This window comes from Sinohyriopsis cumingii, chromosome 9 (genome assembly GCF_028554795.1).
Source record: "Sinohyriopsis cumingii isolate HCF-2022 chromosome 9, ASM2855479v2, whole genome shotgun sequence".
Lineage (NCBI taxonomy): Eukaryota > Metazoa > Mollusca > Bivalvia > Unionida > Unionidae > Sinohyriopsis > Sinohyriopsis cumingii.
The window spans coordinates 4,722,529-4,750,440 of record NC_142969.1 but is presented as its reverse complement, the minus strand read 5'-3'; the positions used below and the strand labels follow the sequence as shown (position 1 = coordinate 4,750,440).

Below are 27,912 nucleotides of genomic sequence, written 5' to 3'. Positions count from 1 at the left end.
TTGTGTTCAGGTCATTTTCTCAGGCATGATTACACCTAAGTCACACAAGTTGGAACTTAGATGAATCCTGTTAAGTACTGCACCTTTCAGTGAAATTTAGTCACTGTGACCTGTATTTTTCAATCCTATGGATTTGGTTACCCATGGTGTCTAGCTTATTTTCTGAGACTAGTGCTTAAGGAGTCGTTTGATGTCATTGAATGATGTGGAATCACTTGGACCTATATCATATATCCTTATCTGAACATTAAACTCAATTTCACTCAGTTAAGGTTTGCAGTTACATAATTTCATCAGACACCGTTGCTGGTTGAGTCGCATAAAATGGTATTTAGCTGTGTCGGTCTAGTTCAATGGAAGCTAAAAAACCAGAAAGTTTTGTTGTCCCATACATAAAAAGGAATTTACACAGTATTCATGGTTTACAGTCCTGCCAGATTTTGATGTATGTATTTTGCTAATTTTTGCCATAATAAGAAACCAACCCTTTTGTAAGGACAACTTTGTTTTGTAAAAGTGGTTGTCTCATAAGATGGGGATGCAATTTAAGCACATTAAAAGGTGATATCATGCCAAGGAAATCAGAGCTAAGTGCCATTCACATGGACACACTAAGCACATTAAAGGGTGATATCATGCCAAGGAAATCAGAGCTAAGTGCCATTCACATGGCAGATGGCCGGGGTATTTAACTCAGTACCTTTGGATTACCAATCTGACACTTCCAGTGGAGGTGCCATGACTCACATTTAAGAGAGGAGGACACATACATTTTTGCAATAAATTTTACTTGGAATTTATGATAATTTTCAATGACAAATTTATTATAACCCTTTTCTTAGCACATTTCATAAGGATGTTGTTTATCACCCAATGTAATAATATTGCTTTTTTGAAAATATATTATTGAATGAAAAAACAATGGTATATTTTTTACATCTAGAAGCTCAATGTATACTCAATAGATTATGTAAAATAGGACAGGTTATCTGATGATTAGACATGTTTGAGAAGAGAAAATAAATTGTTCCTTTATGTAAGCTTATATTATATTTATATTTTTTCATTTACATCTACATGAACGCAAGAGGGAGATCAAATCCAATTGAAATAAAGTTCTACAGGCAACACAATCGAGAGCTGACAGACACCATAAAAGTTCATGGCCTGATGATCCTTGTTACCATAATAATTCATGGTCTGGTGGCCTTTGTTTATTTATAATAGTCTATCAAGCCATGCATTGTTTATAAGAAAGTTATCATTGATAATGATATATTCTGAATGTCACTTTGTCAGACTATAACATCTGTGATTTGATTGCTGAATCACAAGGTCTGTAGCATATAACCTTATCTCGGTGGCTGTCGGACCTTATCTTGTTGGCCGTCAGACCTTATCTCGGTGGCCGTCAGACCTATTTATTTTAAGCAGAATATGACCTTATCTCGGCGGCCATCAGACCTAATTATTTTAAGCAGAATATGACCTTTTCTTGGTGGCCATTAGAGCTACTTGTTGACTTTTTTTCCAATTGGTTGAAGATCTTTGATTTTGGATGATTAGATGGTCCTGAACTTTTACAATTCCATTATGACTGTGACAACTAGACTTATCTCCCTTGTTATTTCTATACTGTTGTGACATTTGTGTGAGGTACAAGTTCAGGTGGCAGCTATAACTTAGCTTTCTTGCATCACTGAACTATACTAGTTTCTCTGACCTGGTTTTCTTGCATTGCAGAATTGGATTGACCTCTGTGCCTGCCTTTACTTGCACTTGATTAGATTTCTGTACCTGGGTAGACTATAGGATATATACTGTATCAATTATAGTAAAATTTTGATTATCCAGATTGCATTTATCTGGATTATTCACTTATACGGATAGTGATACTGTCCCCCAAAATGTTTCACTTATTACAATGTACATGTCTTTATAGACATGAAACTAATTTCCCACCCAGATGTCAACATAGAACAGAGGTACAGAAACACAATCAAATAGAATCTCAGAGAATTATAATTACAATAGTACTATGAATAACTAAATTATCACTTTTAAGAAATGTGTGATTAGGAAAGAAGGGAGTTTTTCTTAAATCTGATTTTTGCAGTGCCCCTGTGCTGATGTGTTATTTGTCATACAAAATCCAAGACTAAACAAGGACTCGTAAATGTGTGATTAAGGCATTCTGTCATCCAAGCCTGAGTAAATAACTGTCAATCCACAATCATTGGCTTGTTTACCCGGTGATGAAAGGTAATCATATAGCAGGACATTTGTAAGTAGAATCTGTTTGCAAGTTCACTTCAAAGTCCTTTGACACTTGTGTTCACAACATCACAAATTCCTTCATTGGCTAGTCCAAGCAGATCTCCAACATACATTGATCATCCATCTCAAATCACACATTCCATCATGATTAGTCCAAGCAGATCTCAAACATACACTGATCATCCATCTCACATCACACATTCCATCATGATTAGTCCAAGCAGATCTAAAACATACACTGATCATCCATCTCACATCACACATTCCATCATGATTAGTCCAAGCAGATCTAAAACATACACTGATCATCCATCTCACATCACACATTCCATCATGACTAGTACAAGCAGATCTCAAACATACACTGATCATCCATCTCACATCACCCATTCCATCATGATTAGTACAAGCAGATCTACAACATACAATGATCATCCATCTCACATCACACATTACATCATAATTAGTCTCAGCAGATCTCCAACATACAATGATCATCCATCTCACATTGACACCTGCTGAATCAATACTATTGCTTGCCTGCACTCTATATCAAATGCAACACTGGGCCAACATGGTGTGAACACAAGCTGAATAGATGATGTTGTGTGCCTGCACTTAAATAGTTTTATTATGTGGTACACAGATTGTTCACATGATTTCAACTTGGGTTGTACTATACAGTGAGTGGTATTATTGCCAAGGCACATGTATGCAAAATGCATCACAGTGGACACTGAAAGGCCTAGCCCTCTTCACTTTGCACAACCTGTTAAAGCCATGAATTCACTCTTGTGAATGTAACGCTGTGAAAATAACAGACTTCACAGAATCCTTTGTATACAGCGATGCAGGATAGGAAACTTGTACATGATGGTCAGAATTCTGCATAAGGTGTCAAGTTACTGATGCAAAATTCAGATCCAGATGATGGAATTTTCCGATCAAACAACGATGCATAAGGAAGGATATTTTTTATTACATTCGTGGCTACAAAACTAGACAAAGTGGCACCCATTCAGGTAAATCACAGAAAGGAAAATATATTTTCTATGTGTAGAGAGGACACAAATTTTGGTTTCCTTATATCGACTAAAAACAAAACGAAGATATCCTTTGTCATACAAAACTAGTTAAATTGCAAGTGTGCGAATCAAACTGTTATTTTGACATGTGATGTAAGACAGTAGTTGTGACATGGCACAGTCGTGATGTAGGGTAACAGTCGTGACCTAGGGTAACAGTCTTGATGTAGGGTAACAGTCGTGACCTAGGGTAACAGTCGTGACCTAGGGTAAGAGTTCTGATGTAGGACAACAACCATGTGATGATGATAGAGAATATTCTTCACAGGAAAAGCATGATTATACGCATCAAGGAATAGGAATTTATATATATAATTTAAATGCTTGGATTCTACGGACTAGACAAGTGAAAACATTCATTTCTTTATGGCAACACAAATAAGTTTAAGACCTGTACTATATATATGTTTATACTAACTTTTGTGATTAATAAGTTTGTATTTATTTGGAAGAGTCTTGGCTTCTTTGCAAATCTTTCTATTCACATTTTAAGAAGTTTACGTTTAATCGGTACCGTATAACCTTTATTGTGTTAATGTGCCATTAAACCATAATGCATACATACATACATACATACATACATACATACATACATGCATGCATGCATACATACATACATACATAAATACATACACACACACTTCTTTACACTAAACTTCTTTACACTAAATGGTTTTATTCCAGAGTAATCTGATGTGTGTCCAGACAATTTGTAGAATTCAGCGTTTCTTTCGTATTGGCTCCAAATTATTTTTCCCTGAAAATGCAATAATAATAATAATTAATAATAATAATAATAATAATAATATGTAGACAGTTGAATTTTCCAGAGTTACCTCTCCTGGAATTAGGTGCCAGTCTTGGTTTGAGAAAATATTATGTGGGATTACCAAGGGAATTCCCCTTGTATTATTCCTTGCATTATAAATGATGCAAATAGTAAAACGTTTCTCACTATCAGACTGGTCCACATAATTGCAGCATTTGTTGTCGAGTTTAATTATAGTGGCGTGCGCACAATTGTGCATGTGCCACGTTTTTCTGGCTGCACCGCAGCCTGCTAGTTGTTCCTGGGGAAGGGAATGGTGCCACCTCCCCCAGGCTTTTATGGGGTCAAGGAATTCTGATAGTTTGGCCTCAATCTGTGGGTTCATAAAGGTCCCTTACAGTTGAATGGTTGGCTGTCATTAGTGGGAAGGAGAGTTCGGGAATGGTCCTGGTTGCTTCACATCGCTGGTTTCTTGTTGCAGCATTGTTTGTTTTTGAATAACATGAATCATTTTATCTTGTTTATTTACTCGGAGAATATTTAGCAAGGAATAACATGAATTATCTTGTTACGCGAAAAATATTTAACAAGGAATAACATGAATTATCTTGTTATGTGGAAAGTACTTAACAGGAATAACATGACTTATCTTGTTATGTGGAAGGTACTTAAAGAGGAATAACATGAATTATCTTGTTATGCGGAAAGTACCTAACAAGGAATAACATGAATTATCTTGTTATGCGGAAAGTACTTAACAAGGAATAACATGAATTATCTTGTTATGCGGAAAGTACTTAACAAGGAATAACATGAATTATCTTGTTATGCGGAAAGTACTTAACAAGGAATAACATGAATTATCTTGCTATGCCGAGAATATTTAACAAAGAACAACATGAATCATTTTATCTTGTTTGTTCACTGACGATAGAAGCCACAGCAAGGAAAATTTCATTTCTGAAGATAACTGTTATATTATAACATTTTGCCTGGACATTATACACAAAAATACCTGACACATTTCATGACTGAGGAAAGTATACAAAATTAATAATTGTAATTTCCCACCGACGATAGAAATCTCAAAATGATAAAAATAAATGTTGCATCTTGATATTCTATCGTTGTATTATAACACAAAAATGTATTACAATATTTATGATTGTGGAAAGGATACAAAATTACATGATTTGAATACTTCAACATTGACGATAGAAGCCTTAGAAATGATAAAATAACTGCTCTGTCATGATAATTTAATAATATAGGTATATGTATTATGTCATATTTGTTCATCGAACATACTAAACCATCTACACCGCTCCGGTGCCCTAGTGGTTAGAGCGTCCGCTTCGGAAGCGGGACGTCGTGGGTTCGATCCCCGGCCGAGTCGTACCAAAGACTTCTAAAAATGGTACTAACAGCTGCCTCGCTTGGCACTCAGCATTAAGAGGTTAGTGTTAGGACTGGTCGGCCTGGTGTCAGGATAATGTGACTGGGTGGGACATCATGCTACGTGTCTGCGGCATGATGCCCCAGTGCTAGACATCCCTATAAACTGCCACACTGCTGACATCGTAGCGATATGACTGAAAAATTGTTATAGCTACGTTAAAAATCATAATCACACACACACACACACTAAACAATCTGTTGACACTCCAGACATGAAATTTTAATATTTCCGAGTGTTTATCCAATATCGTGATATCATTTCCACCGTCAAATCCTTGACAGTCGTTTTTCATATTTCTCCATGTTTCATCATTAATAAAGTCTAGACTTCGGCCAGACGGGATATGTTAGAGTATAATCACTTTGATCAGTATTATTATTATCATCTGACGTTAAAGTTGCTCCGAATCCCTTGTAAATCATCTTGATTTGTTCTATGATGCTCTTGGTTGTTAATTTCATTGACTGAATTCTGGTCTCAGGAAATATGTTTAGCCAGTTATTGAACAGATTGTTATATTTTGCTAATTGATCTTTATCGTGTGTCATTACTTCTATACAATTTTTAAGGTCTTCTCTGGAGTCTAACTGAATTTTCAGTGAGATTTATATCCTGAACTATATCGGGCAGATTCAACATTGTCAGGAAATCTCTTATCGTGTTGATCTCTTCGCGTGGGTTGATTTTATCTGATAGAAACATTTTATTAACTATCACACGGCCGTTATTAAATTTTTCAATGATCTTAATTGCTTGGATTTTTTAAAATAATTTTTCAATTTCATCTGGTGGTAATTTTCCAACGTTACATTGAAATAGACTCTTCAGATATGAATTTTTTTACGCGTATGGTTTTAAACACGCCGGAGCATCAGAATGACAAATAAATTGCTGTATCATAACATCTTACTTAAACATACACATATATTTCATGACTAGTACAAGTATGCAGAATTAACAATTATATAGTAATTTGCGCACTTGTACCATCGACGATAGAAATCTCATAATGATAAAATAATTGTTCTATCATAACATTTTGCCGGGACGTACATATGTATTTCATGACTGATGAAAGTGCACAAAATTAATAATTATTATAGTAATTGTACACTTTCCTGTCCGACGATAGAAGCATCAAAATTATAAAATAAATGCTGTAACAATAATATTTTTAGATTTCTTGCCACATACTCAAATATATTAGTGAAAGGATCAGACATCCAATCTTCGAGCTTTTCGTTATTGTGAAGAACAGTCCAGAACGACCCATCCAGCATATAAAAATAATTACGATAAAAGATATTATATGACAGATTTAGTTTTTTGACCATCTCTTTTTTGGATTCGAATTTTATAATTTATCTCCTTTGTATATTTAGGCAGATTATTTCCGTATTTGTTGTTTTTATGGGCATTACCTCCTGAGTAAAGTGATCCAAATTTTGACAGCGCCTGGAATAAGTTACATTTAGTGGCACCATCCGTAGATGATCAGCGATGCTACTACGTGCTTACAGATTTTAATGAATATGCAAGATTGTTGGACGAGGATAGCAATGATATTATTAATTTTATCACCGATATTGATGAAGCCCCATCTGTGGATGACCTCGATGGATTTATTAATAATCTCGTAGTATACGATGATGTGATGCTGAACAAACAATCAAATCCAGCTGGGATATTTTCTCGAGGCAGACACAAAAACACAGACGTGATTTATGTTACTCAGCAATATACAAAAATACCTACAGTAATTAGAGATAACTGCTATATTTTAGTTGTGTTTAATGTAGTCGCTACACATACTCTGCGAAATATTCATCAGGCTTGGTGTTCAGGGGATATGGACATGATTAAGTTCAAAAACTTCTTTTCAAAAGCACAATCTTCTCCACACGGATTTATCACGATAAATTTACATAATCCTCGATCGCGATATCGTATAGGTCTTGATAAAATCTTTGGTTAAAAAAGACATTAATGTTTCATTATTTTTAGATTTCTCATCAGCATCTTTATAAGTTGATTAGGTCTATCTAACTGATTTAGAATCATTTTGGACTCGTATTATTTCATTTATACGATTTTCTTTTGCTTCATCTACAATTTTAAAAAAAAATTCATTTTCTGTTTCATGTTCGGGATTAAGAGACATTATAATAATTCTTAATTCAAATTCTTTATCTAAACAGCAGCAGGGAGGGTGCGACCAAAAATGAGTGTCCGAAAGGTAAACAAAAACGCATAAAATTTTGACGACAAAGATAAAGTAACAAAATAAACTAACCCAATTAGATAAACTCTTGGTTTTAGTTAGAGGCTTCGGTTTGACCTTATTGACCTTGAATTTTTCATTTTTTTCGTATGAAGTTTTATATTTCATAAGTGAACTTTCAAGCAAGTGGTCTGTTCACCCTGCCTGCTGCTCGGCCAGTATATATGTGGAGGAAGAACTTGGGACAGGGCTGGGGACAGGATTTGTGGGCCCTAGGAAAAATTAGCCAATCGGCCCTTACAAATTACAAAAACAATTAATCTTTTTGTTGGCGGTGGGCCTTCTGTCCGTTATGGGCCCCCGGAATTTTGTCCTAGTTGTCCTACGCGGCCCTGGCCTGGGAAGAACTACTGGCCCACGGAGCTTCTGACAACCTTCCTCGCATACCCATATTGGCCGAGTCGAGGCTCGAACCCGTATAGAAGGATGTGATCAGTAAAGGCGAGTGCCTTAGACCACTCAGCACATACAGCATTGGAATTATTGATTCATACCCATACGAAAGCATACATATTTCAAAACGAATGCCACCCGTCTTCTCCAAGTCGTAAAATTTGATCAGGAATACATATCTGTCATACATTTGTAATGGTGGCAGGGAGTATGGAATTAGAGACTGCAGACATTTTTAAATAATTTGTAAACCGTGGAATTGATTCAGAAATCGCCTTCACGCAGATGCTTCAAACAATATCCAGCCACACATGACACTAAAATCCTAGAAAATGGCAACAATAACCTAGGACAGTGCTTGAAAATGGGGCATATACTTCTATCCACAAGCCTACACTCCCACCCACCCCCATTTACAGAGAAAATAAAATACAAATTATGTCATTCCATGATTGGAACTTGTTTAGAAAAGATGGATCGAATAAACTAATGTTGATCAGAGACCATCCTGTTGAAGAAATGTACATGAAGGTAAAAAGGTACATTACACCTGTTATGATGTAATGTATCCTTCCCGTAAAATCTCTCAGACGTATTTTAGAATATGCTTGTATAGTTTGAAGAGTCAGTTCTAAGTGTTATTATACTGGATAAATCTTTAAGAAAAATCCACAAGCGAACAGCCAGAAATATTACACTGATAACTACATTCCGTAAACCAACATAGATGATATATGATTATTTTACGTCAGCGTGATTTAAAAATAATTCACACATAAGGTCTGACGAACATTTTACTGACATTACATAAAACAAGTAAGCCATTGTAATAAGCATGATTTACAAGACATTCAAATACCGAATAATACATAGATACAAATAATACATAGATACAGTGGTACAAATAATACATAGATACAATGGTACAAATAATACATAGATACAAAGGTACAGATAATGCATAGATACAATGGTACAAATAATACATAGATACAATGGTACACATAATACGTAGATACAATGATACACATAATACGTAGATACAATGGTACAAAACACACAACCCATAACTTGAAATATGATCAAGCAATGCATTTTTAAAAGGTAGTGATTAAAACTGAATTTAGTATCTGGATAAATTAAAATCATAATTTAGGACAATTTCATTGCAAAAAAGTGATTATCAAAATTTAAAGTTTAAATGCAGAAACACCAATTAGGAATAAAAAGCAATTAGGAATACAAACGCTGTGATGCAACTTATGCCTTACTTAAGAAGAAAGGAGCTAATAGTATGGCACTTAATGGCACATAAGACATGGACAAATGGACAAAAAACACAATCATTTGCTGTTGTCATCCGGGCTGGGGTAGGGGTATTTACAGATATTACATTTACAGTCTTTACCATTCCAGAATAGATTTAAAGAGCTAAATGATTTAAAATTTGTTGGAAGCTGAAGTGATTCGGGAGCTCAATCCATATAATGGAAGCTGCATCTCTACGATCTTTTGCTAAATGTTGAGGTTTTATTGTTTGGGACATCTAAAACATTTGTTTATCAAAAAATACATTTATTGTCTTTAAAACATATTAAATCATCCAAATATTTGGGAGTATTCTTATTCGGAATTGTGAAAGTCTCTGGAGTCGTGGTTCGTAACGCATGGGTCACGATCAAGACTGGGACACCAAGCTGTCTTGAGAGGGTCTCCGAGATGAATCTTATTAATTTGAAATTTGCAAACCAAGTGATTTTTAGCATTCAGTGGATTTCAAGGCTTACATAACAAACCTATTCTAAGTCACAACCACTGCTCTATAGCTATAGATTGGAAACATATCGGGGGCGGCCTGTCCATAAAGGCTAACTAGACTCTTGCCCTGAGTGCAAAGTTAAAGGGGGGGGGGGGGCAATTTTTTTTTTAAATTATCGGCGGGTGGGGGTATTGCATAGTTCGCCTAGGGCGCTAGTTGCTGGCAGCTATTCTAGAGCCCACCCACCCCCCACCCCCCATTGGAAAACTGATTAATACTTTTCTACAAAATTATATAAATCTGCTATTGTTTGATAAAACTGAAATGAACTGGCACAAATCATAATGATCACACCTTCCAAATGTCTTATGCTTGAACCGATTACTACATAGTTTGGATTATCAGACCACTACTGTTTCTCGCAACTGAACAGTAGGAAAACAAAATTGATTCCTTTTCAGATTTAGTACAGCCAGTTTGTTTATGAAACAATTTTTTGCATTGATGTCATTATGATATAGCACTGATCATGTAGGTCACACTGACCTAATCTGTCACGTGTACGCCTTCGTATGTAAATATAGCAAGAGTATAATGAAAGTCTGGTCTCGACAGATGTCCTGAAATAAATGGTACAGCTCAAACAGGGAGGACCCATGAAAGCAACCTAGAACCTGAATCGACCTAGAAAGTATGTCAAAGTGACCCAGTTTTGCTGTCTGATACTCATTAATCACAAGGTACATGGCCACATTCGTAATGAAAGGTGGAAAGGTTGGGAATTATAGCCCTCAGATGATTTTGAAGAAACATTATTAAATCAGAGATCGACCATTTAATTTTAGCGTAAGATTGGACGTGGACATGGATAGTCTGAGTTTTCTCTGATCTTCTCCATCCCATTTTATCTACGTTAACATTTATGCTATCTAAAATGAGGCCGGAAAGGCTAGAGGAAACTCGGACAAGGGTCTGAGATTTTCTAGATATTTTTTCTTCAAACATATAATGGATAGAATTAGCTCTTTCGTACAAAACAGCAAGAGTATTTTTTATTGCGAGCGATTTTGAGGCCAGAATGTTTTTATTCAATTAAATCCCCTCCGTCATGGAAAATGAAATGGTCGACTGTGAGGCCATAGAATGTAGGTCACAACTACGTAGATTTCGTGTGGACAAACCTTCCTTGATTACGTACCTACATCTTTGGTTACAATAAGTGTAGACCTTAGTTGAAAAAGAGGGTAGGCCACAAAAATGTGGACGGATGGACGTGTGATCGGACGGACAAAGTAAATTTTAATATCGCCCGCTCCTCGAAGCGGAACTATAGATACAAGTTAAGTATTTTATGTCCAGAATCTAGTTAAACCTGCCTTTCCCTCTGTAGACCATTCCAACAGCGGCTCCTGGGTGGCAAACAGAAACTGAAGGATACAAGGGTCTCACATCTGGTGGGATCGAAGAAAGGGCCTCGCCAAAAGATTCCTCCGCTGACCAGAATTCGAGACAACCTAGGTCTAGATCCACGCACATGAAGAACTGGCCAGGAAGGGACTATAATAATAATAATAGTAATAATAATAATAATAATAATAATAATAATAATAATAAAGTAGTAGTTGTTCTAAACATATTTTTGATTCCATGCAAGAAAATTATTATAAAAAGGTGACAGACTTGGCCATTATTCTTCCGAGATTAACTTAAAGCCTCAGTACCGCATTTACGCTCAAAAAATTATGTGTGTCAAATCAAATGAATATATACCGAATATTGAAATATTCTGGTCCTAAACATCATTGGGTTCCATTAAAACAATACAATATTGATGACTCATCCTATTATGAGCCATATAGTTTCTCCCTTGAACTGAAAAACCCAGCCATTTTTCACGTGTATGAATGAATCTAATCCAGTGTTGATCAGCTACATTCGTGGGTCAACCGATTTCAGTCGAAAGTTGGAACACACTATTTGATGATGTCACCATTGTAAACATAAAAACCCAACACAAAGCTATGTTGGATACGGTAAGTGATCCTTATGTGATACGCAATTCTCATTTTGCGTTTAATATGATGCAGTATTCCGCCTAGCATTCACGATAATTTTGCTCTTTAAAGGCACAAATGTTTTACATTATTTTTTACAAGTCCGTGTCGTAAGCTTTACACTTAACATGATAATCCGCAACAGCTGGGTTTGTCTTCGGCCCAGGTTCGCCCTTCAAAGTATTCCAACACAAGCTGATCACCATTATTCACCCAAGTCTTTTTTAATCAAATGCACAAAACCGATTGTATCATAAACAAAATCAGCAAACATAATAATAATAATAATAATAATAATAATAAAAATTAATAAAATCAATGACAAAATGTTATTGAAATAATACACTTTTTTTATATTGCTGTCCATGTATATTTTAAAAACAATATGCTGTTCAAAGTACAGGAGAGCATTTCGAGTACCTACTTTTCATTCACCTTGCTAGTGCCCGGACTAAACTGGGTAGCAATTATAAACTAGTAATATTCACAGGGGCTCGTTAAAAATAAAATAATAATAAATGGATTGGGGGTGGGTGGGTTCAAACCTGTAACAATATTACAGGTTAGAGACTACCCCCACTCATACCCCACTCCCTCAATCCATTGGTGGTCTCTTAATTTTCTAAGTAACCTAGCCCATGTGGTAATATCTATCTCCCGATTAGTTATCGATGTAATGGAGCATGAGGTAGAGTTTATATGAAGCAGGGAACCAGACTAACGGATGCAGTGCATCAATGCGATACAAGTTTACACTCAGTGGTGTTGCTAAGATGAAGGTTTCTAACTCTCAGCGGTTCACGAGCCCGTTAAGAGTAACATTTTTAAGCAAGAAAAACGGACAATGAAAAGTGGCAAACGAAGTCAAAGTAAAAGTAGCATTCGTACCGCTTCTGTTATTTCTGCGAAGCAAAAACAAAATGAGGATGTATGACGGCGTAACAATTTGCAGAAAATTCCTACATAATGTTGCCGGAAATTTCTTCCCAGAAACAGAAACCGCAATCGATTCGGACTATTATACGACAGTAGAACTGACTGAGAAGTTATGAATTATAAAGACAATTCAAAGGTTAGTGTGAAAACTTTGGCGTGACAATATCTGCACACATTCGATGTTTGATCAGAAGGTGCCAAAATAAGTCGAAAGTGGTATCATTCGAAAGTTCTAGTTCAGTCCTGGAATATTAACCGAATGCAGTCAGAGCATGGTCAACCTTTTTCATGCTATTAAAAAAAATTGCGGATGTAAAACAGTGGTCCTTTTGAACTGCCCTCAAGCCCGTGGTTATTACGTCATAATTTCAATAACTCCGCAATGATTAGTTATAAGTAACAGCAAAGTAATCATTTTTTTAAAAGCTGTTTAAACCTAATGAAAGCTACAAGAACAACATTAAAAGTCAAAACTGTACTGTAGGCATATCAATGATTGTTGGAACGTCGTCCAGTGTTATTTTCAACACATATCATTTTGGAAGAATCTGATTTTCACTTATCTAGACAGATGTTCGTCAGTCAAAATACAAATTCGGGGGACTATCACAATAAATACCCCGCCCTCCCCCCCCCTTTTTTTTTAGAGGGTTGACGTTATTCGACTTGCATCAGTAAGAAACGAGGATGTTCTGAATGATGCCGATAACAACCACTCGGACCACCTTAGTTATTTACGAGACAAGGATTCACAAAAAAGTTGCTAACGGATCGAACTATTAATTTTTTTTTTTTTTCATTTGCAACCTCACTGTCAATTTTCATCGTACAAATAGGAAAGGTGACCAGAATCGATTATGGTTCCGTTTTGGCGAAAACAACATTCGGCGAACTCACTATATGGGTTTTCTGAAAATTACTACGCCTACATACATCCGTAGCATATTTTTATCTCGCTGAAATAGTAGGGGTGGTCAAGATGAAGTTATTGGTGACCAAGAGCTATAAAATTTCCCTGCGTGTGTGGCACTAAATAATTCTGGCTATGTAAGTCACACTGACGTAGTTTTGGTTTTCATCTCACCTCGAGCTAACATGTATTCACACTGCGAGTTTCGTCTTTCTACAGGCAAGTTGGAATTGCAGCGACGAATTAGCTGATGAAACTATATACTTTGTTTTCGCACATGGAAATTATATCCATACTTCAGACCCCATTCATGGATATAAAGATGTGTATGTGACGTCAATAAAAACCCTATCATTTTCACCTTATTGTTTTTCTCCATAATAATATTTATTCAAAGTTATAGCTATGCTATGGAAACCATACATATGCTATGAAATTACTTTGTTATTTATCCCGCCCTCTATTTAGGATTTCTTTATATTAATGCTTTTTTGTTACTTTCGCTTACGTAAACCTTCATGTTTTAAATTATGTTGATTTATCCTGTTCTGTATTCGGGATTTCGTTTTAAGTTAATTATCTTTACCTTCATCTATCGTGTGCTGAAAAATGGTGTTAAGTCCTACAACAACAACAACAACAACCTTCATCTACCAAACCCATACAATAATCTAGCTTGTTTTTCGTTAGGTAGAGCTAATCTACATACCTTAGATACGGGAAATAAACCCTTCTTTGAGTTGCCATTGCTGGACACTATTCTCGTCTGGAGATCAATACCCCACGACCCTTTGCTTCCACCGATTAAATTAGTTGCATTCCGAATATATAGTGGAACCTCTTTTGTCGCTATACCAACCGAAGCATGCGGTTTTCTAAAATGAGTAGGAAAAATTATCTCAAACACATGTCTTCCGGAAGTAATCTCCTGGCCCCATCGGGCTCCATCTGTGTGGGTAGTTTGGTCACCATGGCGCACTAAGGTGTTCTGATTGATAAGCTTGATACCGTCAGAAAACTCCGTGAACCCGTGTGTCCAGTAATTGGTCCGTGTCATCACCGTGTAGGTCCAGTAGGGGGCAAACTGGCCCATCCCGAAGTAACCTAAATAATTTATGAGCTAAATCAGTAGAGTAGTTAATTCTCAAATCTCATGTCTCTTTATTATAAAATCTGCTGGTAATACCACGTAAAGGGACCCCGACCTCCAAGTGGATGGCTTCCCGATTGCTTCTCGTATCTAACCATGGTTAACAGAAAGTGTATATAGTCGTACAGATAATTTGAAAAAGTGTTGCCCAAAATAGCATCATTTCCGACCCATTTGATACCCATATAAACATGTGGAACTGTCTCTGTCAAAGTTAATCTTCCCTACTGGGTTTCGTAATATTACTGGCTTGAGGAAAACTGAGCAATACATGTTCCGCTCAGAGACATGGACATGCCATTGTTGACCCCCTCGATGAACTCATCTTCGCTAGCTAAGTTTCCGATATCATATCCCTATCTACACCTTGGCGTATCGAGCAGATATTTCTGTGCTTAGGGTCTATAAATTTCACTGGATGCGGCGGCAAGCCACCGCATCCAATCAAAATTTAGTTGTTCAAATTTGAACACTGTTCCTACATAATCGAGACAAGGGGAGCACACAACTTGAATGGACTCATATATAAGCAATTTTTTACTGTCGGTCCGTGTTTGAACAAATACCTCTTACTCAAACATGTAATGGTTTATATCTGGTACGTATTCATACATTCGATGTTAAGCATACAAAGTATCCTTTTGAAGTCAGTTGCCTCATCCATTTTCGGCCGATGTGCAATGCACCGCTGCTACACGATATTGGTTAGTTGGCTTTACATACTAAGGAAAGCAGCTTATGAAATCCAACAGATGTCGTTAGGACAAAGCACAACAATATCTGTTCGATCCGCTAAGATGTAGATAGGGTTAACATATCGTAACCTTGGCTAGCGAAGATGCAATGAACTGAGCTGTTCCGAATCTGTGGCAGCCATAGCATCGATTTTGATGAGAAATGGCGCAAACATACTTTTCGATACCAAAATGGCCAGGCTACCAACACTGACTTTGAACTGTACTCAACACTAACCTTGACCTTTGATCCTGTCATCCCTGAAAAGAAGCTGAGCCGCACTCCGAGTAGGTGAAAAACCCTGGGGATGCGGATGGGGATTGTTAAGGAGGAAGGGATGTAGTGATTAGCATACTAACCTTTGACACCGCAGGTTCCAAATTCGAATCCCAGTATACCCTCTGTTCGACAAAATTGTTCATTCCTGTTATTAATATCGGTCTTTAAGAATCTCTGATCAAAGCTTTTAGCTGTGGTCAGATATAATTTGAGAGAAACCGTTTATTTGAATTATTCATTGGAATTGCAAAGTGCTCATTGACATTTTCAACATAAACACTTTGGCATTAATGTGAATTCAGTCAAGGATATTCTGGATTATAGCATTGTGATACATGCTCTCATTTATGACTATTGGTACATCAACACATTCAAGATAATTGGAATTCATGCAAATTAGTCTAAACCTTTGGGCTTATTTGGGATTTAATTCACGATACTGTAAGTTCCTCTTAAATATCACTCTGTTTCTTTGTTTAACACCATGAAGTCGTAACGATTGGAAGTGTGATACACGTGTCTTGTTTATGCGTCTTAGGGAAGACAAAACAAATTATTTAGATAGCTTGACAGTCTAATCATATCGTTGATAAAAACGTGCATTCCAGACTGCATATTGATACACGACAGCAGTGATTTAGATCTAAAGTACATTTTAAAAACCACACACACATACACACATGCATACAGACGCATGTTAAAACACACACACACACACACACACTCACACACGCTTCTGCTATATCTTCACTCCAGACTCCAGACTCCACTCCAAGATTCCACTCTGTATTTGACACTATGCCCAATCCATGAACAGAAAATTTCCAGAAAATTCGACCGATGACCATACGTGGCTAGTCTGCGTCGGACCGAATCGTCAGTTAAAAGTCCGTTGACGTACCATCATCAGTTAAATCAAACAATCCGATATCATCGGTCAGGTACTACTTTTACATTAACTTCTCGTTGGAATGCGAAAATCGTAAAATATGTTTAACTCTGCCCGTGTTCGTGTAATTGAAAGTTTATTCATCTCCAACACAACCTCACCGCTAAAAAAAATATATCGCGGACGGGTGGGTGAATAGATATAACTCTTCACAATATAACACATTAGGAACGACAGTTATACCTTATATTACAATGTAAACACAACGCCTGTTATGTTTACCTACGTACATGGACTATTGTGTAAATGCACTTATCAGGCAAATCTCTGTCCCCCCCCACTATATTGTGCAGAGTTTCCATAGGTGTAAGACTAATTTAAAACTACACAAAAGAAAGCTTGTGTAAAGAAAAAACCTCGGACTAAATGAAATACCGGTAAGTACCTCGGGTGATATATAATTTCTCGAAATTATCAAAGATTACTGTTTGACTTTCTTTGAAATGCATTCTTTAATCGAATTCTTAAGGTCAAACCGCAACAATATTATATATATTATGTAGTTTTTGTCTGTCCGTATTTACGTTTCGGAAAAAATACAGCTCGACTACAGAGAAACTAAATCAAAAGATGACTGCACAGAAAATAAGTGAAGAAGACAAATGCACCGAAACCAAGTGAAGAAGACGAATTGAATTCAGTAGGCACATTTTTAAACATATGTAGAAGAACAGATTAGGTTTTCATGCTTCAAAGTTTGCTTTTTGCTGGTTGTGTACATGGGGATGTTTTGCTTTACATTTATTTTTTTTAAAAAATAAACAGTTAAAATTTCAGCACGATTACTTCGTACAATCTAAGCGAACGAATTAGGAAAGCAATTTTATATGCATGTATATATTTCCTGTGTCAATTTTCATGACACTTATGATTATTTGCCCCTCCCCCTTTCCGTTGCACGCTGTACGACTGTTCTTTAGCTGAATACTTGTTTTCAGTTTCAGAAACCGCTTGACCCGTGTCTTGTTGGTATTAGACCTTTGTTTGTTGGGGTGTGTGCATGGTAGAACTATCTACGGATGGGCCATAATATGAAGCAACTGTGATATTTACTATTATCTATACATAGCAATGCTATTATCTATACATAGCAATCCCATTATCTATACATAGCAATGCTATTATCTATACATAGCAATACTATTATCTATACATAGCAATACCATTATCTATACATAGCAATACTATTATCTATACATAGCAATACCATTATCTATACATAGCAATACTATTATCTATACATAGCAATACCATTATCTATACATAGCAATACCATTATCTATACATAGCAATACTATTATCTATACATAGCAATACTATTATCTATACATAGCAATACCATTATCTATACATAGCAATACTATTATCTATACATAGCAATACCATTATCTATACATAGCAATACTATTATCTATACATAGCAATACTATTATCTATACATAGCAATACCATTATCTATACATAGCAATGCCATTATCTATACATAGCAATACTATTATCTATACATAGCAATACCATTATCTATACATAGCAATCCCATTATCTATACATAGCAATACTATTATCTATACATAGCAATGCTATTATCTATACATAGCAATCCCATTATCTATGCATAGCAATACCATTATCTATACATAGCAATACCATTATCTATACATAGCAATACTATTATCTATACATAGCAATCCCATTATCTATACATAGCAATCCCATTATCTATACATAGCAATGCTATTATCTATACATAGCAATCCCATTATCTATACATAGCAATACTATTATCTATACATAGCAATGCTATTATCTATACATAGCAATCCCATTATCTATGCATAGCAATGCTATTATCTATACATAGCAATACCATTATCTATACATAGCAATGCCATTATCTATACATAGCAATACCATTATCTATACATAGCAATACTATTATCTATACATAGCAATGCTATTATCTATACATAGCAATACCATTATCTATACATAGCAATCCCATTATCTATACATAGCAATGCTATTATCTATACATAGCAATCCCATTATCTATACATAGCAATACTATTATCTATACATAGCAATGCTATTATCTATACATAGCAATCCCATTATCTATGCATAGCAATACCATTATCTATACATAGCAATACCATTATCTATACATAGCAATGCCATTATCTATACATAGCAATACTATTATCTATACATAGCAATGCTATTATCTATACATAGCAATCCCATTATCTATACATAGCAATGCTATTATCTATACATAGCAATACTATTATCTATACATAGCAATACCATTATCTATACATAGCAATACCATTATCTATACATAGCAATGCCATTATCTATACATAGCAATCCCATTATCTATACATAGCAATGCTATTATCTATACATAGCAATCCCATTATCTATGCATAGCAATACCATTATCTATACATAGCAATACCATTATCTATACATAGCAATGCCATTATCTATACATAGCAATACTATTATCTATACATAGCAATGCTATTATCTATACATAGCAATCCCATTATCTATACATAGCAATGCTATTATCTATACATAGCAATACTATTATCTATACATAGCAATACCATTATCTATACATAGCAATACCATTATCTATACATAGCAATGCCATTATCTATACATAGCAATACCATTATCTATACATAGCAATACCATTATCTATACATAGCTAGTGTATCAATAATATTATCTTAACATAGCTGGTGTATCAATACTATTATCTATACATAGCTGGTGTATCAATAATATTATCTATACATAGCTAGTGTATCAATAATATTATATATACATAGCTTGTGTATCAATAATATTATCTATACATAGTTGGTGTATCAATAATATTATCTATACATAGTTGGTGTATCAATAATATTATCTATACATAGTTGGTGTATCAATAATATTATCTATACATAGTTGGTGTATCAATAATATTATCTATACATAGTTGGTGTATCAATAATATTATCTATACATAGTTGGTGTATCAATAATATTATCCATACATAGCAATACTATTATCTATACATAGCTAGTGTATCAATAATATTATCTTAACATAGCTGGTGTATCAATACTATTATCTATACATAGCAATACTATTATCTATACATAGCAATGCTATTATCTATACATAGCAATACCATTATCTATACATAGCAATACTATTATCTATACATAGCTAGTGTATCAATAATATTATCTTAACATAGCTGGTGTATCAATACTATTATCTATACATAGCAATACTATTATCTATACATAGCAATGCTATTATCTATACATAGCAATACCATTATCTATACATAGCAATACTATTATCTATACATAGCTAGTGTATCAATAATATTATCTTAACATAGCTGGTGTATCAATACTATTATCTATACATAGCTGGTGTATCAATAATATTATCTATACATAGCTTGTGTATCAATAATATTATCTATACATAGTTGGTGTATCAATAATATTATCTATACATAGTTGGTGTATCAATAATATTATCTATACATAGTTGGTGTATCAATAATATTATCTATACATAGTTGGTGTATCAATAATATTATCTATACATAGCAATACTATTATCTATACATAGCTAGTGTATCAATAATATTATATATACATAGCTTGTGTATCAATAATATTATCTATACATAGTAATACTATTATCTATACATAGCTAGTGTATCAATAATATTATATATACATAGCTTGTGTATCAATAATATTATCTATACATAGTAATACTATTATCTATACATAGCTAGTGTACCAATAATATCATATATACATAGCTGGTGTATCAATAATATTATCTATGCATAGCTGGTGTATCAATACTATTATCTATGCATAGCTTGTGTATCAATAATATTATCTATACATAGCTGGTGTGTATACATAGCTGGTATATCAATACCATTATCTATACATAGCAATACTGTTATCTAAACATAGCAATAATATTATCCATACATAGCAATAATATTATCTATATATTGCTGGTGTATCAATACTATTATCTATACATACCGATATCAATCTATACATATCAATATCAATACTATTATCAATACATATCAATATCAATCAATAAACAGCAGATCCTCTTCCGTTTTCGATGAAAAAAAGAGGAAAATTCAATGTATTAATTTCCAGGCATTTTTGACCCCTCACGTCATTATACTATCCTTCTTCTGAGAATCTGATCTAAGGTCTTAAAAAGGAATCATATGCAATCATCATTACACAATTATTATCATCATCGTCGTCGTCTTCGTTGTCGCCACCAACTAACCCATAAGCACTTTATCTACTACCTTTGGCCCTTTTTAAGCACATATAGTAGAATGGCCCTTTTCAACCTCATAAAGTAGAATGGATCATTAATACCATTAGTCTGTATTCTTAAAACTGCCTTAGATGCGAGTGGAAATGTTTTGTTGAAAGTGGCAGCCGGAGAGAGAGAGGGAGAGAGAGAGAGAGAGAGATATTTTCATACCGTTTTCATTTTGTTCGTGTACTCCCACTTTTGAGCCGATAGTTATTCCCATGCTATACGTATCCTAAATTCGTCTAGTATTCTTTGTTCCGGATGCTTCATTTTATACAACAAGATTCATTTCACAGACTGGACACACTAAACCAGGTGCGCATTACAACCATACTCAATACAAATCGTGTTGACACCTGTAAATTATTAACACAACGTACCTACAAACCAGTAAAGGTAATCACACTACCTTTATCAGGACGGCCTTTACTTACCGTAATCCCATTTCATTACCTTTATCAGGACGGCCTTTTCTATTTACCGTAAGCCCATTTCATAACATCAGGACCTGGTTTAGACATGGTAAGGCCCTAAGCTATGGGAAGCTGTAGAGGCCCTATTTGGTAAGTGGTAAAAGAGAATAAGGTTGTTGATCAACTGAACTTGGCAATTTTTTGCTAATTATTACATCGTAATTTAAGTAATTTATGCAAAATATATTGCATAGCTAATAAAAGTGAATATAATATGCAAAAAAATCACAGGTTAAATTATGACTTATATATAAATTATAATAAAACTGTATAAAAAAAATAATTCTGACATTTTGAGAGGCCCCGTTAGACTGTAAGACCCTAAGCTGTAGCTTGTTTAGCTTATGTCATTAATGGGTGAAAAAATACCACAAACCTCTTAAATTAATAAAATGGACAAAATAACAATAAACAAAGTAAGTTTTGATGACTGTTGCAAACTCTTAAAGTCTTCAGAAAACGTAAAATAATTCTTTCTTCTAAAAGAAACTGAATACTGAAAAGGGACACTGCAATTGTACAGAAAACTTACAATGTGACAACACCTATCGAGAAGTCAAAATTTCTGAGGCAAGTATGACTCTCTCTCTCTCTCTCTCTCTCAGTGACACACATGTACATGAAATGGTTTAAACATATTTTTGCATTTATTTTTCTTGACATGAAAATTGTTTACCCTTGTGGTACTCGAAAGACAATTTTAGATGTTTTTCGTTCACTTGCATTAGTGCTGGGACTCATACATTCATTTGTAACTCTTCAAGTTCGCCAACTTTTTTGTTCTTCCCTCTCATTTTTTATATTGACTGTTCTCTATTTCTGCATTTTACTAGTTTTCTTCCCTTCTTGCATTTGTTTTGGCTTGGCAGTTTTTTTCCTCCATTTATCCAAACAATTCCTAGTCCAGCCATACACAAGATGGTGCCATTACTACAGTAGTCCCCCGTTCAAAGAACGATATTGGTGCATTTGAAGTGTTCATATTAACAAAGAGTTCGTTATTACGGTCAGATTTGAGCAGGGTCCAAATTGTGTTGATCGTTATATTAGAGAGTTCGTAATATCGAGGAATGATCTGACGAGGAACCAATGTTGCCGATGAAACATCTGACGAAGAACCAATGTTGCCGATGAAACAACGTTTACCGTGTTACAGCATAACTACTATGTGCTGATTTACGGTATGTGTTTTATTTTGCATGTCATAAAATACATTTGATCAATATTGATACTTAACAGAACAGACCGACCAAATGCGACAAAACAAGATCCTTAATACATTAATACACTATTTGTTGACAAAAGACAAGGTATAGTTACCAAGTTGTATGATATCAGGCATGTGATCAAAATCGTTCACAACAATTAGTATGTCGAATCTATCCGACTTTAGAGGTAAAGAAACGTTTCTTTCCCAGGCAGAAGGGAAGGACAAAAACATAGGCAGACGGAGAACACGAAAACGAGGATAGTAGAGCTGGGCATATTTATGAACCCTGGCTAACCGTTAGAAAGGACATTTTCTAGCCATATAGTTGCGGACATACAGACAAATAATGCTTAAGTGTATATATTATTGTCATGATCTAAATTAGCTTTACTTTATGATTTCTACATATAATAATAATAATAATAATAATAATAATTTTCTTTATTGAAATTATTATAGTATATTGGATGGATTACGGCAACATATCACGATTCAATTGACGAGTATATTTATTATTATCATTATTATTATTATTATTATTATGTACTATCTGTATCCTCATTTCATTCACTTAAATACTATTTCGTTAAAGAAAGAGCTTTGAGTAAATAAACTGATATAACTTTCTCTTTGGTTGTTACAAGAAGTACACCGATATAATTTTCTCTTTTGGTGTTTATAGTCAACAAACTTTTGACTAGGCACCAGATAGGTCTTTTACAATCATGGTTGTTTTGATGGCTTGGTCTGGTCTCAAGCAAGCTAAACCGGTCGGTCAGAGACAAACGTTTTGAATTGCGAATAAAAGAAAGAGGTTTTCTTTTGGGCATCTGACTTCAAAGTTAAAGTCATTTTACCGCGTACAAACATTTTGGATGCAATAAACTTAACCTTATCGCCACTCCATCTACCTGGGGATCACAACTGTGTGAGTTAGATTTTTAAGGTAGCTTTAACAATTTTCCAGTCATATCGCTACGATGTCTGCAGTGTGGCAGTTTAATGTGATGTCTAGCACTGGGGCATCAAGCCGCAGACATGTAGCATGATGTCCCACCCAGTCACACTATCCTGACACCAGGCCAACCAGTCCTGACATTTAGCTCTTAATGCTGAGCGCCTAGCGAGGCAGCTGTTAGTACCATTTTTAGAAGTTTTTGGTACGACTCGGCCGAGGTTCGAACCCACGACCTCCTGCATCCAGGGCGGACGCTCTAACCACTAGGCCACCGGAGCGGTCGGGGATCACAACTAAAAACAATCACATCACAGCATCGATTGCTGATAAGACAACTAACCGTATTTCGATTTCTGATAAGACAACTGATCGTATATTATATTTTTTTGTGCATTTTTATTTTGTTTTTACCTTTAATGGATTGACCATTGGGATGAAGAACCCAACCCCAAGGCCCGTTAAAATTTAAATCTACAAAAAATTATGTCGAAGATTTTAGTCAGATTGACCCAAGGTCACCTTAAAATCAATACTTAGAGGTCACATGCTGTTTTGGACAATAAGTATGATACCCTCCCCCCCCCCCAAGGAAAAAGAAAATAGGAACGAAAATAAGAAACAATGTCACAGTCACAGACGAGATTTTTAATAATGGTTATTCTCACCCTAACATAAAAAATGTAGGCAAATATTAATCCATAAATATAAACTAATTTAAAATTTGAAAGAGGTCAACTTGGTATCACAAGTACAAACGTTTGCCCGATGATAAAACACAGACCACCACTGGCTACCTATATTAGTTTCTAATAACAGTCAGCATGTTAAGTTTTATTAAAAAAAAAAAAAAAAAAAAAAACCTGTAACATCTATATCTAACGAAATGTAAGGATCCACATTCATCATCAGCATCATACTTTAAAATTTCATTACAAAACATTGCTACAAAAATTAATATGAAGGAGGAGGAACTAAATACCTTCTATAGTGAGGTCAATGATGAGGCAAATAATGAGGTTGGCAATCCTTGATCTGATATTTAGACGATCTAGTCTTCTCATATCACAATAACGGAAAAACTGCAGTTGACAATCGCAAATATTAAAGATTACGGTGATATCTTTATGTTTATATTGAAATGAATAAGATCCTTTTGTGATTAATGATGGTTTGGAAGATCCGCAAATTATATTTTGAAACAGACCATATCTTTTGCACACCATCCTTCCTGTGTCTCGAAATTTTGACTGTATCCTGAATTGTTTTGTTCTCTGTATTGCAACTGTACATTTCTTTCGGTTCACGAAATGGGTGGGCGATACGTCAGGACACCCAAATAGGGACTGACCACATCCACAAATTGTTTTCTGCAAACTGCGGAACATTAAGTCTGTTTTCGAAAAATCAAGGGTGTGGACAATGACACGTTTTTAGCGACTGTGAGTATAACTAAAAAGCATATTTTGCAATTCTTGGAAATAAAATGATAAATGTATTGCGTAACCTTGAGGTTCATGCACATATTTTGAAAGACTTATAATATACGTAACACAAAGATCAACATTCGACAGAAATTTAAATGAAAAGGACTCAAATTCTTTTTCAACTTCGGATGGAAGCGATATGCGTAATTCTGAAGGGGCAGAACCAGAGAAGGTTGTATTCAGGTGCTGGTGTCCAAGCTTGCAAGGGAGAAATGAATGGGGTGAGGGATTCTCTGGTGTGGATTGCAAAGTATTGTATTACATATGGATTCGAGGAGGGGGATGAAAGAAGGCGCTACGGTCGTCTTAGTCACCTCACTGAATCTGCCTTGTAGATTTTCCCCCAACACTGTAGTAATCCTAAATAATGTGATAATATAAAGATGGGTAGATAGACAATTTGACGAGGGGGGGGGGGAGGAGGGGGGCTCGTGGTGGTGGGAGAGACCTGTGTCCTTCCCCAGTGTTCTGAAATCTGATTCGATAACAACACAGACAGCATAAATGTGTGTCCTTCCCGCACAATGACACAGAATTTACCCCAACGTTCAACCAAACCCACTTTAATCACAGCCATGCCTGTCTCGTTAATTTTATTTAGGACACAATTATTACACACGGGGCTTTTATCCTAAATCAATCACCTGACCAATCAAGCAATGACTTAACCAAACAATCAGGGAAGGAGGAATGAATAAATCACAGCCTTTTGATTCTAGTTTTCATCCAGTCATCCAGATGGATGTAACATTCTGTAAATATGTCAGGTCATGGGTTCGATTCCCGGCCGAGTGATACCAAAGACTTACAAAAATGGTACTAGCAGCTGCCTCGCTAGGCGCTCAGCATTAAGAGGTTAGTGTTAGGTCTGGTCGGCCTGGTGTCAGGATAATGTGACTGGGTGGGACATCATGCTACATGTCTGCAGTATGATTCCCCAGTGCTAGACATCACTATAAACTGCCACACTGCAGACATCGTAGCGATATGACTGAAAAATTGTTAAAGCTACGTTAAAAATCCAAGTCACACACACACACACACACACACACACACACACACACACACACTGTAAATATGTCTGTCTTTCCGCTAGTCGTTAGCTTCCTGCCACGTTTTAATTATTCCTCATTTAATGTTTCTTTTAATTAAAAAAATTTAAATAACAAATCTTAAAAGAAAATGAAAAATCGTTTTTACGGTTATCATTCCGGTTTTCTTGGTCGTTGGTTAAAATAATAGAATCCAGTGTACCCGGATGTTAGGGTTATGTACGTAACTGAGGAAGGTTTTGGCGTATTGTCAATTATATGTATTTGAAAGGTGAACGAGTATATTTAGATCCTGCTCAAGCTGTTGATCAGGCATGAAATCTACATTGCAGTTTCATCACTCTGCGTTTCACAGTTATTCTTCATTTCTTAAAATCACTTTTTTTACTAAGTGAGTACGTTACTAGAAAAATAGGTCATTATATGTGGAAAGACTTGATTTTACTGTAAGTACGCATGCATGGTGATTGCGTTTTCAGTATAGATCCAAGAACCAAACCGTCGTAAATGCAATAAGTAGGTTTGCACTTATCAAACACACACACACACACACACACACACTGTGTGTGAGATTTTCCGATATTTCTACAGTGGAGACTATCAGACGCGTGTGTAGAAGTCTGCATTACCAAGGCATAGCTGGCTTGTCATCTGGCTGGATTAGTCGCGTGCTAATAAAGACATCCAGCGAGGACAGAAGGTATTCCTTTATGGTTTACAATGAAGAATTTGGTGTAAACATGGAAATGAGGTTCAAACGCAAATAGATTATATAATGCTGGTTTATCTTTATATTTTGCTGTATTTTGTGTACATTTGCACAGGAAATATAAGTAGTAAAATAAGCCCCCTTCCAAATTCAAAGTTAAACAGCACATCAATAAAACGAAATATGTATATTGAATATTGTGATATTTGAAGCGTCTAAACAGCTTAAATTTTGTGTGCTCGACTGCTCATTATGTCTATTGAAAAAATACCGTAGTTTACTCCAGTGAATTCTCAAAATTATTTCTCTCGGAAAATCCAGTATTTCACGGCCTAGCACAAAATAATAGCAGATAATAGTGACATGTCGTATATGATGATGTCATACCAACTAGAAAAATGAAAGTGTGCCAATCAAAAACATTATTTTGACATCATGTGATGTAAGACAACAGTAATGAGATGTAAGTCAACAGTCATGTGATGTAATACAACAGTCATGTTATGTAAGACAAGTCATGTGATGTAAGACAAAGTCATGTGATATAATACAACAGTCATGTAAGACAAGGCATGTGATGTAAGACAAGTCATGTGATGT

At 35.3% G+C, this 27,912-nt stretch overlaps 1 protein-coding gene across 4 annotated transcripts; it reads right to left on the bottom strand.

Moving 5' to 3' along the window:
* Nucleotides 1-771: 771 nt before the first annotated feature.
* Nucleotides 772-27,877, bottom strand: LOC149791199 (protein gustavus-like). Of its 4 annotated transcripts, none has more exons than XM_089969662.1 (5): nt 27,584-27,868; nt 21,595-21,782; nt 14,633-15,027; nt 11,400-11,580; nt 772-4,119 (listed from the first exon to the last, which is right to left on the bottom strand). In XM_089969662.1, exons 2-5 carry the CDS (start codon nt 21,644-21,646, stop codon nt 4,082-4,084), a joined length of 666 nt encoding a protein of 221 aa, XP_089825788.1. In that variant the 5' UTR covers nt 21,647-21,782; nt 27,584-27,868; the 3' UTR covers nt 772-4,081. The 4 variants fall into 4 exon arrangements, with proteins under 4 accessions (XP_089825788.1, XP_089825787.1, XP_089825789.1 ...); XM_089969661.1 differs by lacking the exon at nt 27,584-27,868 and adding an exon at nt 25,047-25,291; XM_089969663.1 differs by lacking the exon at nt 21,595-21,782 and having other exon boundaries at nt 27,584-27,877.
* Nucleotides 27,878-27,912: the final 35 nt, after the last annotated feature.